This window comes from Ovis aries, chromosome 3 (genome assembly GCF_016772045.2).
Source record: "Ovis aries strain OAR_USU_Benz2616 breed Rambouillet chromosome 3, ARS-UI_Ramb_v3.0, whole genome shotgun sequence".
Classification (NCBI taxonomy): domain Eukaryota; kingdom Metazoa; phylum Chordata; class Mammalia; order Artiodactyla; family Bovidae; genus Ovis; species Ovis aries.
Window position 1 is genome coordinate 18,928,452 of NC_056056.1, and position 17,495 is coordinate 18,945,946.

Below are 17,495 nucleotides of genomic sequence, written 5' to 3' on the forward strand. Positions count from 1 at the left end.
TGTGTTTGAGTCAACAAGGCTGAAGGTCATACAATAAACTCCCAGAGGTAACGCACCCCTCCCACCACTCCACCCACAATCTTACTTCTCTGCAGTGTCACATGGATGAGTATTCTTACATCTTTTGAAATATAAATAGCCACTATACTTCAATATGCCTTAAACAGAAATAAATTTATTTCTAAACCTGTTTTTATATTTCCATTGCTTTTCTACTAATCATCCCACTATCCCTCCTACCCACAGCTCATCACCACCTCTGATTTTTCACTCTCCATTTCCCACCCTACCACCAACTGTTCGGCCAATATTTTCACCTGTCCTCTCAGTCTCATTCCTATTTCTACTACCCAGAATTAACCATATTTCACTTCAACTAATCCAATAATCTAACTGATCTACCAGGTTTTAGGTTTTCTTCTTTCTCTAACCCATTTTATATCCTGCTGCAAGATTAAAAAGCATAAATTCCATTCTGGGTATGTTAATCCACTGCTCAAAAAATCCTAACAGCCTGTTAAAGAATAAACTTAAAGCCTAGGGCACATGGTCCTCCAAGATTATACTCCAAACCTAGAGCCTTTGACTAACGTAAGTGATAAGTAAGGGCTGATCCCCTCGGCCATCACAGCAGCGGGGGAAGCGGGGGGAGAGATCCAATTTCCCCAGTGTGCCATACGATATATGGCTATTCCTGTATGCCACAACACAAAGAAGCTGGGAAGCACTGTCTCGGGTGACTGACATCCAAGATATATCCATTATTACTGTTCCTGCACTAGCAGGAGGAGCAGAGAATAGAGAGGTAGCTCTGAAATACAGTGGCACGCTAAGAAACAAAACAGTAGGTATGGGCACGTGAAAAGACAAACGCTGTAAGTATATCTCCAGCACTATGCAGAGAAGATGGTCTTGGGTCTCTGAAGAGTATTCAAGTAGCAAGGCTGGACACAGCAGAGTTGAGAGTAACTAGTCATTAAGATCATCCAACTCCTGCCTCTTCTTGTTGGTTTCTGTGCTCATCAATCTTCTAATGCTAATTTGGCTTCTCCAATAAATTTGTCTTCAAGCAGTAAACACTGCTAGACAATGACTGCCTCACCTGTAGCTCTGGCAGCTCCCCTATCTGTGTGCCAATGAAGATCTGGAGACCATGAGTCCAAGGGGACAAACACTGGGCTGTTAGTGTACACTGCTATGTTGCTCATCTGGCACCCTGACAGACCAACAAACAATTCTTCCTTATCTTAACCTGAGGGAGGGAAATCTGTGAAGAAGTATTATCAAGTCTTCATATCTCCCAATTTCTATTTACTAAAATGTAAACAGCTCTGGAGCATTCATGAATGTGAACATGCCATTCTGGGAGAAAGGGTGTAGACTAAAAACCACCTTGTATAAAAAGTGTTCAGACTTTTGAGATAGGATTCTAAAGTCACAAAAGATCTAAAATTCAATGCTGGTTGAAATATCTGTCAAATTAATAATCTAAAATTAATATGAATTAATGTGACATGATGAACTGTTATCATGGTCAGAAAATTAATATAGATTCCTCAGATCCAAAGGGATATGTGCTACTGTAGTCACAGTGAAAGTAAAAGAAGCCAGAGTGGTCCACGCAATTGTGTGGTTAATTATTTTTGTGGGCAAAAGGAAACAAGGAGCTAAAACCCAGAAGATAAACAGGGGAAGAAACAGAAAAAAAGAATTCACGGTTCTCAGCAAAAAAAGAAAAACCTTTACTATGTCCCTATCCCCAATTATTTCTGAAGTCTTTCTCCTGGCCCACAGGCTGTTGAGCATCCCACGACACAGGCAAAACAAGCACCAGGGACAGCAGTACCGCTGCCAGCATCTACTGGAGCACAGTGGCACTTTTAGGGGCCCTTTTGTGAGGACAATACCCTTCTCTCCTCTCCTAAACAATGAGCACTTAAAAAATAAAAATCCTCTCCAGTAGAACGTTTGTCTTATCTTCAAACTCAGCTACAGGGCTGTTACAACTGCAGTGGTGAAGACACATAACAGAAAAAGTTTTAGCCTCAGACAAATGAGGTTTGTGTAAACTGCAACGTTAAAGAAAATTACGATCTTTGTCCCTTACTTCACCCAAAGCAGCCGAGCCAATTCCAGACACTCTTAGAAACAAGTGAGGTGGCCAGTCCTTTGTCTCTGACCTGCTGTTTCTCCACGTTTTAGCAGCTGGATATTGAGTGGCCACAACAGTAAGATAGGAACGTTATCCTTTCACCTCAAAGTTCCCAACTCTCTGGCCAAAATACAAAGGTTTAGAAGGACAGTTTAATACATACACTGGCAATACTAATACTGCTTTCCAATCTGCCAATGTGCATCAAAAACAATTACACAGCCACAATTTGCCAACTTTTACAGATCAGTGCTACCGAAAGAACCAAGGCAAAAATCAATGTCTATACTTCCTTCCCCTTAGAGAACCAAGAGACTATGTTAGCATCCAGAAACTATGTTAGCCCCTGCAATTTGCAAAGTAAAACAAGACAAACGATAGTGAGAAAACAAGAGTGTTCCTTAAAAGGAAAAGAAAACAAAACAAAATGAACAGAACAGGAAGTCAAATCTTAGTTTGGTCGTAAGTAATCCTACTGGACAGACATCCTAAAAGAAAATACGTTCAATCAACTAAAAATAGGCCAAAATTGCCTTCCTAGCTTAGTAGATGGGTCAAGTTTTGCTATATCCTAGGAAAACTACCAAAAATAGATAGTAGCAAAGATACCAGTGTACTTTCACATGTGCTGTCTTTTGTGAGTCTATGCATTTCTACATCATAGAAATTACACAATTATTCGCAGGTTAACTTTTCCTTCTATGGCTAAACCACACCAAACGCACTCATCTCTGCAGCTGTATTATATACAACCCTCTGGTCTAGCCTTTAGTCTACAAAATCTGTTTCAGGGCATAAAGAGAAGAACAGGGTCAACAGGAATTTAAGAGGCCATGATAAGACAGTTAATCTGCACTGGCCACTAAACTTACATTGGTTACTGATTATATTCAACTGAACTACTGGGTACAACACAAAAAATAATTTTGAAAAATTATTAAGAGTAATCAAAAGAAACAATAAAGATGAAGTCCTTGTTCTTACATACCCTTACAGCTTATCAATAATGATCTGACTTAGAGGAAGCCATAGAGTAACTCAGGACACTGTAAACTCTAGACAACATAGAATTGGGTCTCATTACTAGACGATGGGAAAGGAAATATTATATCAACATAACAACTCATTCTTACACAGGGGAGAGAGTAAGAGCAATGCTAAGAAACTACACAATATAGGAGAGAACCATAGGTAATTCTATGTGGCTGGAACACAGAGGGAAGTGTTCTTTTCTCTCCCTTTATGCCAAGTCTTATCAAGCAATACCAATATACAGTAATAAATAGGGCTGCTCTACCTAGTTGAGAGCACAGACTCAAATGGACCAAAAATTGAATATAAGAACTAAGATGATAAAACTCTTAGATGAGAGCACAGATATAAATCTTTATGACCCTGGATCCCATAATTGTTTCTTAAATATATTATAACAGGAGCACAGCAATCTAAGGAAAAAAAATGTCATATTTCATCAAAATTAACAACTTTTGTTATTGAGCTCGGTCAATGAACCCTCCCCTACCTCTTTCCCTAATTTTCTGAAGTTGTTACTCTCGCCATCTTCTCTAATAAGTTTGGTTCTCAAGTTTTTTTTCCTCTACTCTAAATATCTTGGCAACTATGAGAAAGGTAAGGAGGAAATAAAAATTTCCAGGGTACCACTAGTAGTTTGATAAAAGACTCCCATCTTAATTTGTTTAGGAACATAAAAGTCACTTCAATATACACCATTTCCCATTTCCAATGTCAGTCCCTGGATGTTTAAATATTATGCAATTTTTTTCAAATGTATTAAAAGCTAAAATTAATTAAAATCTTTAATTTTGAAAAAATTAAAAATGTCATCAAGAATCAAATACCTGGTCTCTGCAATTGGTACCCAAATAATCTAGAGTATTTTATGATCAAAAATGTATAAACCCTTACAATACCCTCTTTACTAGTCCATCAGAATCCTGAGAGGGCAACATAAGCATTGAAAGCCTAAAAAACATATTGCCAAATACTTGGAAATAGTACCAGGTTGAAAGATCGGAACACCTAATACGTATATGTTTGATTGCAGGTGTCTAATACTATAGTTTTTAAGAGTAAAGCTTTTCTGAGCTGTGTTCAAATAATGTCTGGTGGAATGACCAAAACAAGAAGGAAAATGGGAGTACTAAATATTCTAGATAAATAACAATACAAAGTCTGATTTAAAAATCAGTATCATTACAGTTTTAAAGCATTTTCACGTACTTTCCCACTTATTTCCCACAATCATCCTGACATTTACAAAGACAAATCTAAGACTGTCCTTTAAGAATAAAGCATTAAGATTAATAAGTATTAAGCATTTAATGCTTAACAAGCATTAAGATTAAATTTACATGGGTCATTACTGTCCTGTTCTCACCCTCCACACCAGTTTCTCTAAGTAAAGCTTGCAGCAAACATATAGGAGGATGTTCAAAGGTTTAAGGCAGTAAACTAACTGAGGATACTTTACGATATATATTTAGCACCACACTATGCCAAATCCATCTGGAGCAAAGCGTGCAGCAGACAAAAGAAATCATGGGCAGTGCTGTTCCTATGGATGGAAAGAATGTAAATGGATACTCAAGATCTGTGCAAAAGACAAGTTTCATTAAAATGCTTCAACCAAGGCTGGCTATAACAGTGAACCTGACTTCCTATCTCCAAGAAGCCATTATCTACAAATTTCATTCATGCCAACTCAGCTTCTAGGCTGGGTACCAGGGAGTGAAATCAGATTAACCTTCCTTAACCATTCTAACATGAGGAAGCAGAAGCCATTCCACCATACTAGTTCTTAAGCAAGTTTTTCAGGAATTAACCAGGGATTCTTTCTTACCCAATACCTAAAATAAATTTTTCTTTATTATCAAGTCTGTGATTTTTCTGTCTCCAAATCTATACTCCTAGAATAATTTGGGGGGTAGAGGGACTGGGCAATGAGAAAGGAGGAGAAGGTTTTACAAATTTCATTATCACCACACAATCACAGCTACTCAATCACACAAAATGATCCAAGAGCAGCAATTTTCGAAATGTGTTCTGAGCACTCCTCTGTTCTTGTTCAGTTTCTCAGTCGTGTCCGATTCTTTGAGACTCCATGGACTGCAGCACACCCGGCTTCCCTGTCCATCACCATCTCGCGGAGTTTGCTCAAACTCATGTCAGTGATGCCATCCAACCATCTCATCCTCTTTTGTCCCCTTCTCCTGCCTTCAATCTTTCCCAGCATTAGTGTCTTTTCCAATGAGTCAGTTCTTTACATCAAGTGGCCAAAGTATCGGAGCTTCACCTTCAGCATCAGTACCTTCTAATGAATATTCAGGGTTGATTTCCTTTAGGATTGACTGGTTTGATCTCCTTGCCATCCAAGGGACTCTCAAGAGTCTTCTCTAACACCACAGCCCAAATGCATCAATTCTTCGGTGTTCAGTCTTCTTTATGATCCAACATCCATACATCACTACTGGCAAAACCACAGCTTTAACCAGACGGACCTTCATCAGCCAAGTAATGTCTCTGCTTTTTTCTGAGAACTCTGATCCCTCCTCCCATTTTTTTGAGTGGGGTGGGGCACAAGCACAAACCGCTTTCATAATACATATTAAGATACTATTTGCTTTTTTACTGTCATGCTCTCACGAAAGGAGTTTTCCACAAGCTACAAAAGGTGTGATACAACAAATAAAACAATGCCACTATTCTCAATTTTCTTTTTAAAAAGTGTTATTATTACACTTATATGACATATCTAGAGTTGTCAAATTCAGACAAAGTAAAACGGTGGTTCCTGGGATGGGAGAATACGGAGTTAGTGTTTAATGGGTAGAGTTTCATCTGGAGAAGATGAAAAAGATCTGAAATGCTGGTGATGACTGTACAACAAAGTGAATGTACTTAATGCCACAGAACTGCATGCTTAAAATGGTTAATCTGACATCAGGTATAAGTGAAGTCACTCAGTTGTGTCCAACTCTTTGTGACCCCATGGACTATAGCCTGCCAGGCTCCTCCATCCGTGGATTTTCCAGGCAAGAGTACTGGAGTGGGTTGCCATTTCCTTCTCCAGGGGATCTTCCCGACCCAGGGATTGAACCCAGGTCTCCTGCATTGCAAGCAGACTCTTTACTGTCTGAGGCACAAGGGAAGCGACATCAGGTATATTTTACCACAACTGAAAAAAAAAATACAAGTAACGTTAATTTATAATGTGTTTATTATTCTAAAATGGGTTATAAAATCTTCAGTTTAAAATTTTAATAATGTAAATATCTATAGGTATAATCTACACAAACAAAAGATTTTAGGTTCCACAATTTTTTGTTGTTGCTGTTCCAAAATATTTTTCAGTTTGTGCAAAGGGGTCTCAAGACCAAGAAGTTTGAGAACCACTGCACCAGAGTATAGCCAATTATGTAAGTCTTCCATTGCATTCTTTACCTCCATTAATCTACTTAGCACTTACCACCAAATAAAAGCAAAAGCAATGGTGCAGAGTCTATCAGTCCAATCTTCTAAGTGGACAGCAATACCTTTCCATAAGTTCTCCTATCTTGAGGTCAACAAGACATGGGCTTCACTGTTTTGGGCGGTTTTTTTTCTTTTTTTGCAGTGTAAGTATTAAAGGCATTCAACCACAGCCATGTAGATTATTATACCGCTAACATATGGCAACAGTGAGCACCTACTTACCCATTGCCCATATCTTACAATTAACCTTTGACCAAATTACTTTACCATGCTGCTAAGTCACTTCAGTCGTGTCCAACTCTGTGTGACCCCATAGACGGCAGCCCATCAGGCTCCCCGTCCCTGGGATTCTCCAGGCAAGAACACTGGAGTGGGCTGCCATTTCCTTCTCCAATGCATGAAAGTGAAAAGTGAAAGTGAAGTCACTCAGTCGTGTCCGACCCTCAGCGACCCCATGGACTGCAGCCTATCAGCCTCCTCTGTCCATGGGTTTTCCAGGCAGGAGTACTGGAGTGGGGTGCCATTGCCTTCTCCCTACTTTACCATATATCTATACAATTCTATTTGTTTTTGTGTAAACTGAAGGTATCAGTATGTGACTGTCACTAACCAATGTTTATTTTCTTTTGAAGTAAAAATTTACATATTACAAAATGTACAAACATTAAGCACAAACTTGCCAAGTTTCCCCAAATGCATATACACGTGTAACTCAAATCTGTATCAGCACAAAGACCATTACAATCACCATAGAAAGTTCCTCTATCCCCCAGGTCCCCACTCTTCTGATTTTTCACATAGAGACTATCTGTGCTTGTTCTAGAATTTCATATAACTAGAATGACATTATGTACTTCTTCACTTAGCACGTTTTTGAAATTCATCTATATTACAGTATGTATCAATAGTCCATTCCTTTTTACTGCTAAGCAATACTCTATGAATATACCGCAGTTAATTCATTTTCCTAATAATGGACTGTTTTCAGTTTCCTGATCTTAGAACAAAGCTACTATGGTCATTCTTGTACAGGGCTTTTTCTCTTGTGTAAAAACGTTAAGAGTAGAAAATTTCTAGGGGAAAAAACCTTTTAATCATGGAAAATCTCAAACATATACAAGAAGAGAGAACAGCACGATGAGTTCTCATTAAAGCCAGCTGCTACTGTATTAATTCACACACACACCTGTTTCACCTTAACCCCCTCCTACTATTTTGAAGTTGTAGATACCATCATTGTGTCTTCAAATACTTCAAAATGTAAACAGACATTTATAATCTGGTCAAATTAGTTACTATGAAATAATCAAGAAAACTTCATTTGATATACCCATGGATTAAGTGTTCTTTCAAATGATGTTTCTCTACCATTCCTCCTTGATACCTAGAAAGTCAATGGCACAAAGATACCTTCTGCTGTTATTCTGAAAGAACTAGTGCTAAACACAAAATCTAGTATTGATAAATATCATAAAGAAATAAACATCAATATGATCAAGCAGATTTCCCAACTGTCAAGCACCTTGAATTACCTAATCTCATGACATGGTATCATTTTATAAGAGAAACTGGTGTTGTTCAGTCGCTAAGTGATGTTCCACTCTTTGTGACCCCATGAACTGGCTTCCCTGTCCTTGACTATCTCCCTAAGTTAGATCAAACTCATGTCCATTGAGTCAGTGATGCCATCCAACCATCTCATCCTCTGTCCCCCCTCTCCTCCTGCCCTCAATCTGTCTCAGCATCAGTGTCTTATCCAGTCAGCTCTTTGCATTAAGTGGCCAAGTACAGGAGTTTTAGCATCAGTCTTTACAATGAATATTCAGGTTTGATTTCTTTACAATTAATGGGTTGATCTCCTTTGTAGACCAAGAGACTCTTAAGAGTCTTCTCCAGCACCACAATTCAAAAGCATGAATTCTTTGGCCCTTAACATTCTTTATAGACCAACTCTCACATTCATACATGACTACTGGGAAAATCATAGCTTTGACTAGATGGATGTTTGTCGGCAAAGTGATGTCTCTGCTTTTTAATACGCTGGCCTAGGTTTATCATAGCAAGTGAAACCATATATGAAACTTTAAAAAAAAGTCTGATAACTAGCTCTTTGTGAGAACAAAGGGAGTACTCATTACATTCTTAAAAGGTGAACAAGGAGGTAAAATTTCAACCCTTTCAGTAACTAGATTTTTGTTAACCTCAAACAACTATCTGTACTGGAGAGGGTAAGGGGAAATGGCAATTCTCAACAACAGCTGATGACAGTATAAACACACATAATCTTTTCCGAGGACTATCTGGGAAAAAGCTGGAAATTTCATTTCCAAAAACTTAACTAAGTAAACTCTTGCATAAAGCATGCAACAAGGATGTTCTTCTCAGTGTTGTTTGTAACAGAAAAATTGTTTACAATCTAAATGTTCAATAGGGCATTAGTATAACTACACAACATCCAAATAAACACACTACAGGGTTTACATCTAGAACCACATATGCCAAACTATTAATGGCAGTTATGAAAGGGAGGGAAATACCTGCCACTCATCAATTCTAACGGACACTTTCTAAATAGGTTTCACTATAATTTCAGTTCGATCCTTTTTCTCTATGCCAAGGTTGGGTTTGTTTTTTTTTTTTTTCCTTTCAAAAAAAAAAAAAAAGCAAAGCTCAAGGCCTTAGAGGTAACCCTAAGGTGGAACTCTGAAAATACAAGGTCCCCTGAGTAACTGCCAGAAAGGTGAAACTGTAGAGTTAAACAGCATACAGAGTGACAAAGAAACAAAAAATAACTGAGATCTTAGACAAAAGGTTCTGACAAGATGCTAATATACTAGTAAGAACCTAAAGGACAGGTGTCATACAATTCAATACAACTTAATACTGCTTGTTTTATTTATGACCTAACCCAGAGTTCCTCAATCTTGGCATTACTATCATTTGGGTTGGGTAATTCTGTGGCAGGGGACTGATTCTCCTATGCATTAAGTGATGATCAGCAGCATTTAGGCTTCTATTCACAGTATGTTAGTAGCACCTCCTCACTCCCACCTCAGTCTTGACAACCAAAAAGACTCTCTCCACAACTTGCCAAATGTCCCCTGGTGGGTAAATTCACCTGACTGAGAACCACTGATCAAGCCTTATATATCCGTATATACAATATTCCACTCTATTTCACTCTTCAGAAAGAACTCTTAGCTTCAAGGAGCTTACATTTTAACAGCAAAAAAAAAAAATACAAAAGTTTTAAAATGTTATTGCATTTTATTGAGGAGGGCATCAAAATTACAGATCAGGTGAGTTTTGTTCACGACAGATCTACCCTCCCTCCCTAACTTACATTTATCAAACTGTACAAATTCCTCAAAACACTGATCTTTCAGTCAGTTACTATGTTATTTAGAGCTAAATGTGTTTCACACAATTTCATCTGGAGTGACATCACCTGGATTCCTTGCTCTTCCAAACTCAGTTTTGTGACATCAACCAAGTTACTTAACTTCCTCATGTCCCTGTTTTCTTAACACAGTGGGTATATCAAGTTCTTAAAGCAGTGCTTGGCATATAGTAAAAGCCCTGTAAAAGTGAAGTCGCTCAGTCATGTCTGACTCTTTGCAAGTCCATGGACTGTAGCCTATCAGGCTCCTCCGTCCATGGGATTTTCCAGGCAAGAGTGCTGGAGTAGATTGCCATTTCCTTCTCCAGGGGATCTTCCCGACCCAGGAATCGAACCCAGGTCTCCCGCACTGCAGGCAGACGCTTTACCGTCTGAGCCACCAGGGAAGCCCAATGTCAGCTACTGCCTATTATCTTAACTACAAGCCTATAAAGACAAACATCATCTTCACCAATTCATAGATAAAGAAACAGAGGCTGAAAGAAACTTGCCTAGAATCGCAAAATTATAAGGTTACAGAGCAGTGATCCTAAAATATTCAGTCTTGACTCCAGAGCCTGTGATTTTTCAGTCATGTCAGTAAGCTTACGTTGAGACTAACTATCAAGTACATACTGGTTTCTTACTGCTAAATAATAACTACCACTAGATATTTTCTATAAGACATTCATTTAGAACACAACTGAATTCAAATGTATTACGGAATTAAGATAATAGGATTTACACACCAACAGAGACAAGTTTCAATTTCTATATATTTTAAATGATTCTTACTTTAAAAAATAAGAACACAGACCTTAACTCCTGAAATTGTTTAAACAAAAGGATAACACGGGGTTGTTTGAGACAGAGGTTACCTTGTATAATGCATTTGCTTAGGTGTCCTATTCTTACTCCAAGATCATGGACTTTGTACATGATGTTTGTTCCCAAGTCCCAGAAGGGCTCTGTATACCCCTTTGGTTTCTTCAATTTGCCCTTACCTCACACCCAAGTTCTTAATGACTCCTGAACACCTTACTCAATTTTTTAACCACTGCCTTGCTGTCATACAATTTATTAATCATTTTTACTTAAACTTAACCATTTCCAACATTTAATAGGATCATCAATGACTTTTTCATCACCTCTTCCTAAAGGTATTTCACTGAAGTCATCAGCTTTTCAACACTTTTCCTTTTTTTGGATTGTATATATTGTTTTTTTTTACTTTTTTACTGAAGTAAAGTTGACTTAAAATGTGTTAATTACTGCTTACAGCAAAGTAACTTAGTTATAGATATACACATACATTCTTTTTCCATGTCCTTTTCCATTATGGTTTGTCACAGAATACTGAATATAGTTCCCTGTGCTATACAAAGTTGTTTTTAACATTTCTTTAACAACTAACGACATGTTCTTCAACATGGACTATAAAAACTACTCATTTTAGAGTCTGAAGTCAGGGCACAGGTGGAATAACTGGGAGCATATAACTTTAATAGTCCGAGACTACTAGAATTAGAAGAAACAAAAATTTTAGCCCAACTCTCTGGTTTCACAAATGACAAAGACAGATAACTTGGTGACAGCTTCCTCTCTAACTTCTCTTAGATTCTACAAAGAACTTGGCCTTGACCATTTGGGTCCCGTTATTTCATTTGCTCTTTAGATTACTTGCATTTCAACATTTTTTACTGCCTCCACAATTCAATATTCTCTCTCAATACAGTGATTATCAAAAAGGTTGAGAGTTGTCCACCATGTTCATTTTGAGTTAACAGTCCAAATAATTCCACCCAAAACTTACTCTATCAAAGAGAAAGAAAAGGCTGAGAATATCTACTTATGACCAAAATCCTGCCTATCTTCTATGTCACTCTTTTACTACTAGCCTCCTATAACAGTGTCATCTACTTCCTCCACACGAAATTCCTCTTCCTGTTTACCAGAGGGGGTCAAAAAGAGAAAACCTAATCTTAGCACTCATATTCAGCAATTTTAGATTTCATTTTTCTTTCCCCATTATTTTGATAGATTCCTTATTAAATCACTAATTTACCAATCATCAGACTTGTTCACTAACCAACCCTTTCTCATCTATCAGTTCAGATTACAAACTGGTAATTAGCACCCAAACTACAAATTCTAGATGCTGCCACCTACACATCATTCAAAAATCTTTCCACTGTCAATCAAATAAGGAAAATTCCCTCTGACATTCTCTTGCATAGTTCCTACACTCTTACAGGCTTTTCTACGATAGCTCTACACATATCCTGCTCTTCACACAAACCCTTTTCCATGAATAAGGCTGATCCTGTATATTCCTTCTGCCTGTTCTGCCTGAAATATTGACACCCCACTGCCATCCTCCTCTTCCGATGCTCATTCCAAAAGCCACTACTTGTAAAGCCTTTCCTGAGGTTTCTGCTTCCTTCAAACGACAGAGCATTTTGTTCAGAACTGTCTTCTGGGAATTACATATTTATATTTGAGTACTTTCACATGCACTCCTTTTCATAAATTCCTGGAGGACAAAATCTCCGGTTCTCAGCTTTGTTCTTCCCCTGCTGCTTAGCACAGTGCCTTGGTACATGCTAAGCTCTCAAACACAGCCAACTTGAAGATGGGCTTTCTCAGGATTTTTGGTAAGCTGGCCAGTAAGTCACAATTCGTTTCTTAAGCCATTTTACTAATAAAAGTGTTTTATTTATACCCTGGCATCTGAACGCTTCTATTTCACTTAGTTTAAAAAACAGAAACAGAAAACCTGTCCTAATTTCAGGGGATCTAGCCTATTGAAACGATCTTCTTGGTCTCTCTTTGCGGTCACTTATCAACTAAGCAAACTTGCCTCTACTTAAGCCATCATAAAAACTAAAATTTATAGGAGCCAGAAAATAAAGCAAGTATTCCCAGTTAACTTGCTAGAGAACAGGAAATATTCTGTGGTCATTCTGTATTGCTGCAGGGTTAAGTAACAAACTGCAAAGAAGTAACAGCACAGAACAAGAGACTGAAATATACTGTGAGAGCACCCCAAAGCAACACCTGTGCAGAAAAGCTTCTTGTTAACAGAGGGTGTTCTTACAGTCTTCCTTGATGACACAATGGATGTTGCCAACAACTGCTACCACATGCTACCGAAGTCTACAATCACTTTTATAAGTTGGCAAATTTTTTTAAATACAAGCAATTCAGTTTAAAAATCCTACATGCCTCCTCTTCACTAGGCAGGGAGTGGAAGACAGAGATGAACATATGACTTTCATAAAGCAAAAAAATCTCAGTATGCTTTTCTCCACTTTGTACACTCTCAGTATTGCTTCCTTTCCCCCTTTACCAGCTATCTTCATCACCCCGATTTTGTTCAGATCGCCTATTATTTGTACTGCAAAAGGAGGTGACAGAAAAAAAATCCTGCCCCATGAATCTGATGGAGCAAGGAAAAAAGAGTTGGGAGAGCAAGAGGTATTTTCCCCTCTAGTCCCTGTTGAAAAATCACCAATCCAAAAGATGTGTCTTTCATAAGCCCACCTAAAACATGTGTAACAAACACATCAAAAATTACAATGCTGGTACTGAAATTTTAAAACCTTACCTTACTAATCAAAAGATCCATACAATGACAAAGCTAAAATGTTCTCTCTCAGTAATGTGTGAATCATAGCAGTCAGGCTGCTCCACCCAAAAGCCACCCTTGCTAAGACCGGACAGTTCAAAACCTGGACAGCTTTCCCGGTTTGCTCCAGGCCAGATTGGAATTCATTTCAACACCTCAGGGTTTAAGTGTAGCTATGTAGCAGCAAGGGAACGTTATCCCGTACTGAAATTAACCAGGATACTTCATTCTTTTTATTTAGCTGCGCCTTTTCCACATTGAAGAAACTCTCCCCCTTCCCCGTTTTTAAGGAGGAAAAAGCTCAACAGCTACTCTACTTGAAAAACAAACAATCTATTCAGGTTTTCGAAGTAAATTTGCATTATTCCTAGGTTTGGGAGGAGAACCGACTTACACTGTCGCTCTCCAAAAGGTCCCGCACTCTTTCAACGGAAGCCTGAGCCTATGAATTGATTAAATACATGTGAAGGGTTCCCAGATAGCCTCTATAAGCTGAGGAACGAGTTTCAGTCTGGTACCAACCTACTCGCGCGTTTCAAAATTATTTGGTGTGGAGCAACCCACTATCTAGGAAAGATCTACTTACCAGTGGGGAGGGGTTAAAAAAAAAAAAAAAAAGCTTCTTGATCTCAAGAACTGAAATGCACCAACCCACTATCTAGGAAAAGATCTACTTACCACTGCTGGGGGCGGGGAGCTTCTTGATCTTAAAAACTGAAATGCACCAACCCACTATCTAGGAAAGATCTACTTACCACTGAGGAGGGAGCGGTGGGGGAGGAAAAAAAGCTTCTTGATCTCAAGAACTGAAGTGACACATCAAAGAGGCCAAAGCTAACCACCTCAAAAACAGCGGCAGACCATCAGGCAAGCCCCGGCCCCCATTCCGTTGCCATGAAAGTCCCGAGGGAGGGCCTCACACAAAGCTGGAGGGGAAGAGAGGAGGCCGCCGCCACCGTCCCCCGTGCCCCCAACTTCTCCCTGCACCCGGAGAAGGTCCGCGGGACTCACCAGGACCGTGGTGCAGATGGACCTCAGCTCGGACTCCACTTTCTCCCGGTAGTCCTTGATCAGCTGCAACTTCTTGTCCGAGGTGTCGGTCTTCTGCTCGATGCTGGAGATGACCCTCCAGGCGGACCGGCGGCCCCCGACCACGTTCTTGTAGGCCACCGAGAGCAGGTTGCGCTCCTCGTTGGACAGCTCGGCGCCCTGCTCCGTCACGGCCTTCATGCAGGTGGCCATGTCGTCGTAGCGCTCGGCCTGCTCGGCCAGCTTGGCCTTCTGAATCAGCTCCGTCTTCTCCATGGGGGCCGGGGGAGCGGACAGCGAGGTCGAGCGCGGACCCGGGGGGCTGGCAGGGGGTGGGGGGGCGCGGCGAGGAGGCCTGAGGGCGGGCGCCGGGGTGGGGGGGCGGCAGGAGGGCGGGGGCGGCGCCGTCAGACAATGCGCCCCGCCGCCCGGCCGCCCCTTTTGTCCGTCCCCGCGCGCGCGGCCCAGTTGAATTTCCCTCCCCCCGCCCACGCTCCCCACACCGCGGGGCGCCCCGGAGGGCCTGGGGGGTGAGGGGGGCGCCCGCCGAGCCGGGCCGCGCGGCCTGAGGTAGAAGCTGAGGTGAGATGAGGCAGGGGTGAGGAGGAAAGGCCGCTCCCGCGCCCGCCCGGGGCCCAAGATGGAAGCGGCCGTTGGCCCGCACCTTCCCGCCGGAGCCTGTCCCTGAGGAGAGCGGGCGTCGAGGCCCGCCGCTGTCCCTCCCGCCTCCCCCACCGCACCCCGGGGAAGACCTCCAGCCGGACACACAGGCCCGGCCGGACCCCCGAGGAGTGATTTCTCCGGCCCCGGCCCCGCGCCCCGAAGCGACCCCAGCGCTCACCTTCACGTCTCCGCGGCCGCGGCGCGAGTCCCACCACTTGGATCCCTCTTCTGGCTTTAGCCGAGGACCCTCCCGTCTCAGCCTACCTCGGAGCCGACAGGCGGGGCCACCGCGCGGCCCGCCCCTCGAGGCCGCCCACCCCCGCCAATGGCGCGCCGAGATGTCCCCGAGAGTTCCGCCTCCCTCTCCGCCTCTGGCCAATGAAGACTGAGCGCGCGGAAACGGGGGCGGAGGAGAAGGGGGCGGGGCGGTAGGGGGAAGGGGAGGCTAGGAGGGTGGGTCGGCTTGGGCAAGTTCGGTTGGCCGGCAGGCTGCGGCTTCGGCCACGGGGTTTCCTCCAATTAGATCCAGGGTAAAAGGACGTCACTGTTACCATGGCAATGCTGTTACCAACGCCCCTCATCCTCCCAGCCACCCCCGGCACTCGTGGGCGCGGCACGGGAGCGGGAAGCTCGCACGACCTCTCCTGCGGCGGCCGGGTTCTCTTGCTGCTGCGGCGTTGCAGACAGTTCACTGCATCTTGTTGGCTCCCCATGCAGCTGCGGCTCTCGTCGGCCCGGGTGAGGTCGGGCCTGGGAGGGTGACACCATCGGCTGTTTTGTTACCCAAACTCCTGTCTTTCCTCCACCTTCCTATTCGTGACAAAGGTTTGGAGCTCAAGACACTGAACCTAGCCTCTAATGACATTACGATGGGGACCGTGAATTAGAAATAATCCCATCCCCATTAAAGAGGACTTAGTTCCTGGAGAAAGTGGCATAAGCTTGGATTTTACACTTTCATTTTAAGACCGGCACCTAAAACCTGAAATTCCCTTGGAAAATTACCCCCTCCCCAAAAAAAGTCCAGGCAATGCCAGATATTATGACTTTCTTTCAAGTGGGAAATGACCTTAGGGATAATTGGGAGAAAAACATACATTTAATCCTCCCTCTCCCCCCGCCAAAGCAACTGTTTTTATATTTCTTTCCAGACTTTCCAGGTCACGCATTTAAATACTTATTTTTCACATCACTGCTGTCTTACATGTACACGCTTTTTATCTTCTGGTATTATTTTTGAGAGGACAATCGAAAAGCTAAACTTCTCTCCCTAGATGTTGACTGCTGACTTTCCCTTGTGAGCACCCCTCTGAAATGAGAGCGATCGCTTCAGATGGCTTCTATTCAGGGTCATCACCAGCCCTTTCCCTTCCCTTTAAACTGGGAGCTCCCCTCCTGCCATTCTCTTCTCTCCGGAATGTTCCCAGTACCAGACTCCAAATAAGGTGGCTGTCCTGGGTGTCTGGAAAGTGGTCTTTGTGCCATCTGGGCTCACACTGCCGTGATTCCAGTTCCAGCACGTCCAGGGAAAAACAGATCATTGAGAGCAAAGAATGCACAGCCAAGAAAGAATTGCACATTCTAAGCGGAGGTCTTAGAAGCAGATCTGGAGACTCTAGAATGGAAGATCTGAGCACTGACAGATAGCAGGAGAAGGTGTGAACCTTACAGAAATTTAAACTCCCTCCCAGCTGCCCCTCCCTATCCTGACTTGTAAAGGTGCTTTGTGCTTTGACAGACAGGAGAGGCCTGGGCTGGAAAGGGCTTGTGTCTTAGTGCAGAAATGCCTTACTATGTTCCAGGGTTCTAATGGAGGGCCCTGCTGTTATTTCTGGAATCCCTGGGGCCAGGCTGTAGACACACGAGTGTTTATGGCCATGTGGGCTGGGGTGGAGACGGACACCGAGAAATCCCCATGGAAAGAATTTGCATGTGCAAGGGCAGATAAAATGCTTTCTGTATGACCAGTGCATTTCGAGCTTACTGGAATTAGAGACAGTTCAGGCGAAAGGAGAGACAGCCCAGCAGAGGTGAGTGGGGGATGGAGACCCTGGAACAGGATGGTCAGGGGATAGAACCTCTTGTAGGGAGGGAGGGTAAGGGCAAGAACACTAATTCTTTATCAGAAAGCCTGGACTGTACTGCCATCTCCC

At 42.1% G+C, this 17,495-nt stretch overlaps 1 protein-coding gene across 2 annotated transcripts in view; it reads right to left on the bottom strand.

Annotated features, from left to right (window-relative positions):
- Positions 1-15,578, bottom strand: part of YWHAQ (tyrosine 3-monooxygenase/tryptophan 5-monooxygenase activation protein theta) — a 31,074-nt gene extending 15,496 nt beyond the window's left edge. Inside the window, exons 1-2 of one of the 2 annotated variants that reach the window (XM_027966511.3) lie at positions 15,521-15,578; positions 14,662-15,001 (exon numbers count right to left, since the gene is read on the bottom strand). In XM_027966511.3, coding sequence (XP_027822312.1) covers positions 14,662-14,955 — 294 coding nt within the window. In that variant the 5' untranslated portion in view covers positions 14,956-15,001; positions 15,521-15,578. Of the gene's footprint in view, positions 1-14,661; positions 15,035-15,520 lie in introns of both variants that reach the window. The other variant, XM_027966509.3, reaches the window with a different exon arrangement.
- Positions 15,579-17,495: the final 1,917 nt, after the last annotated feature.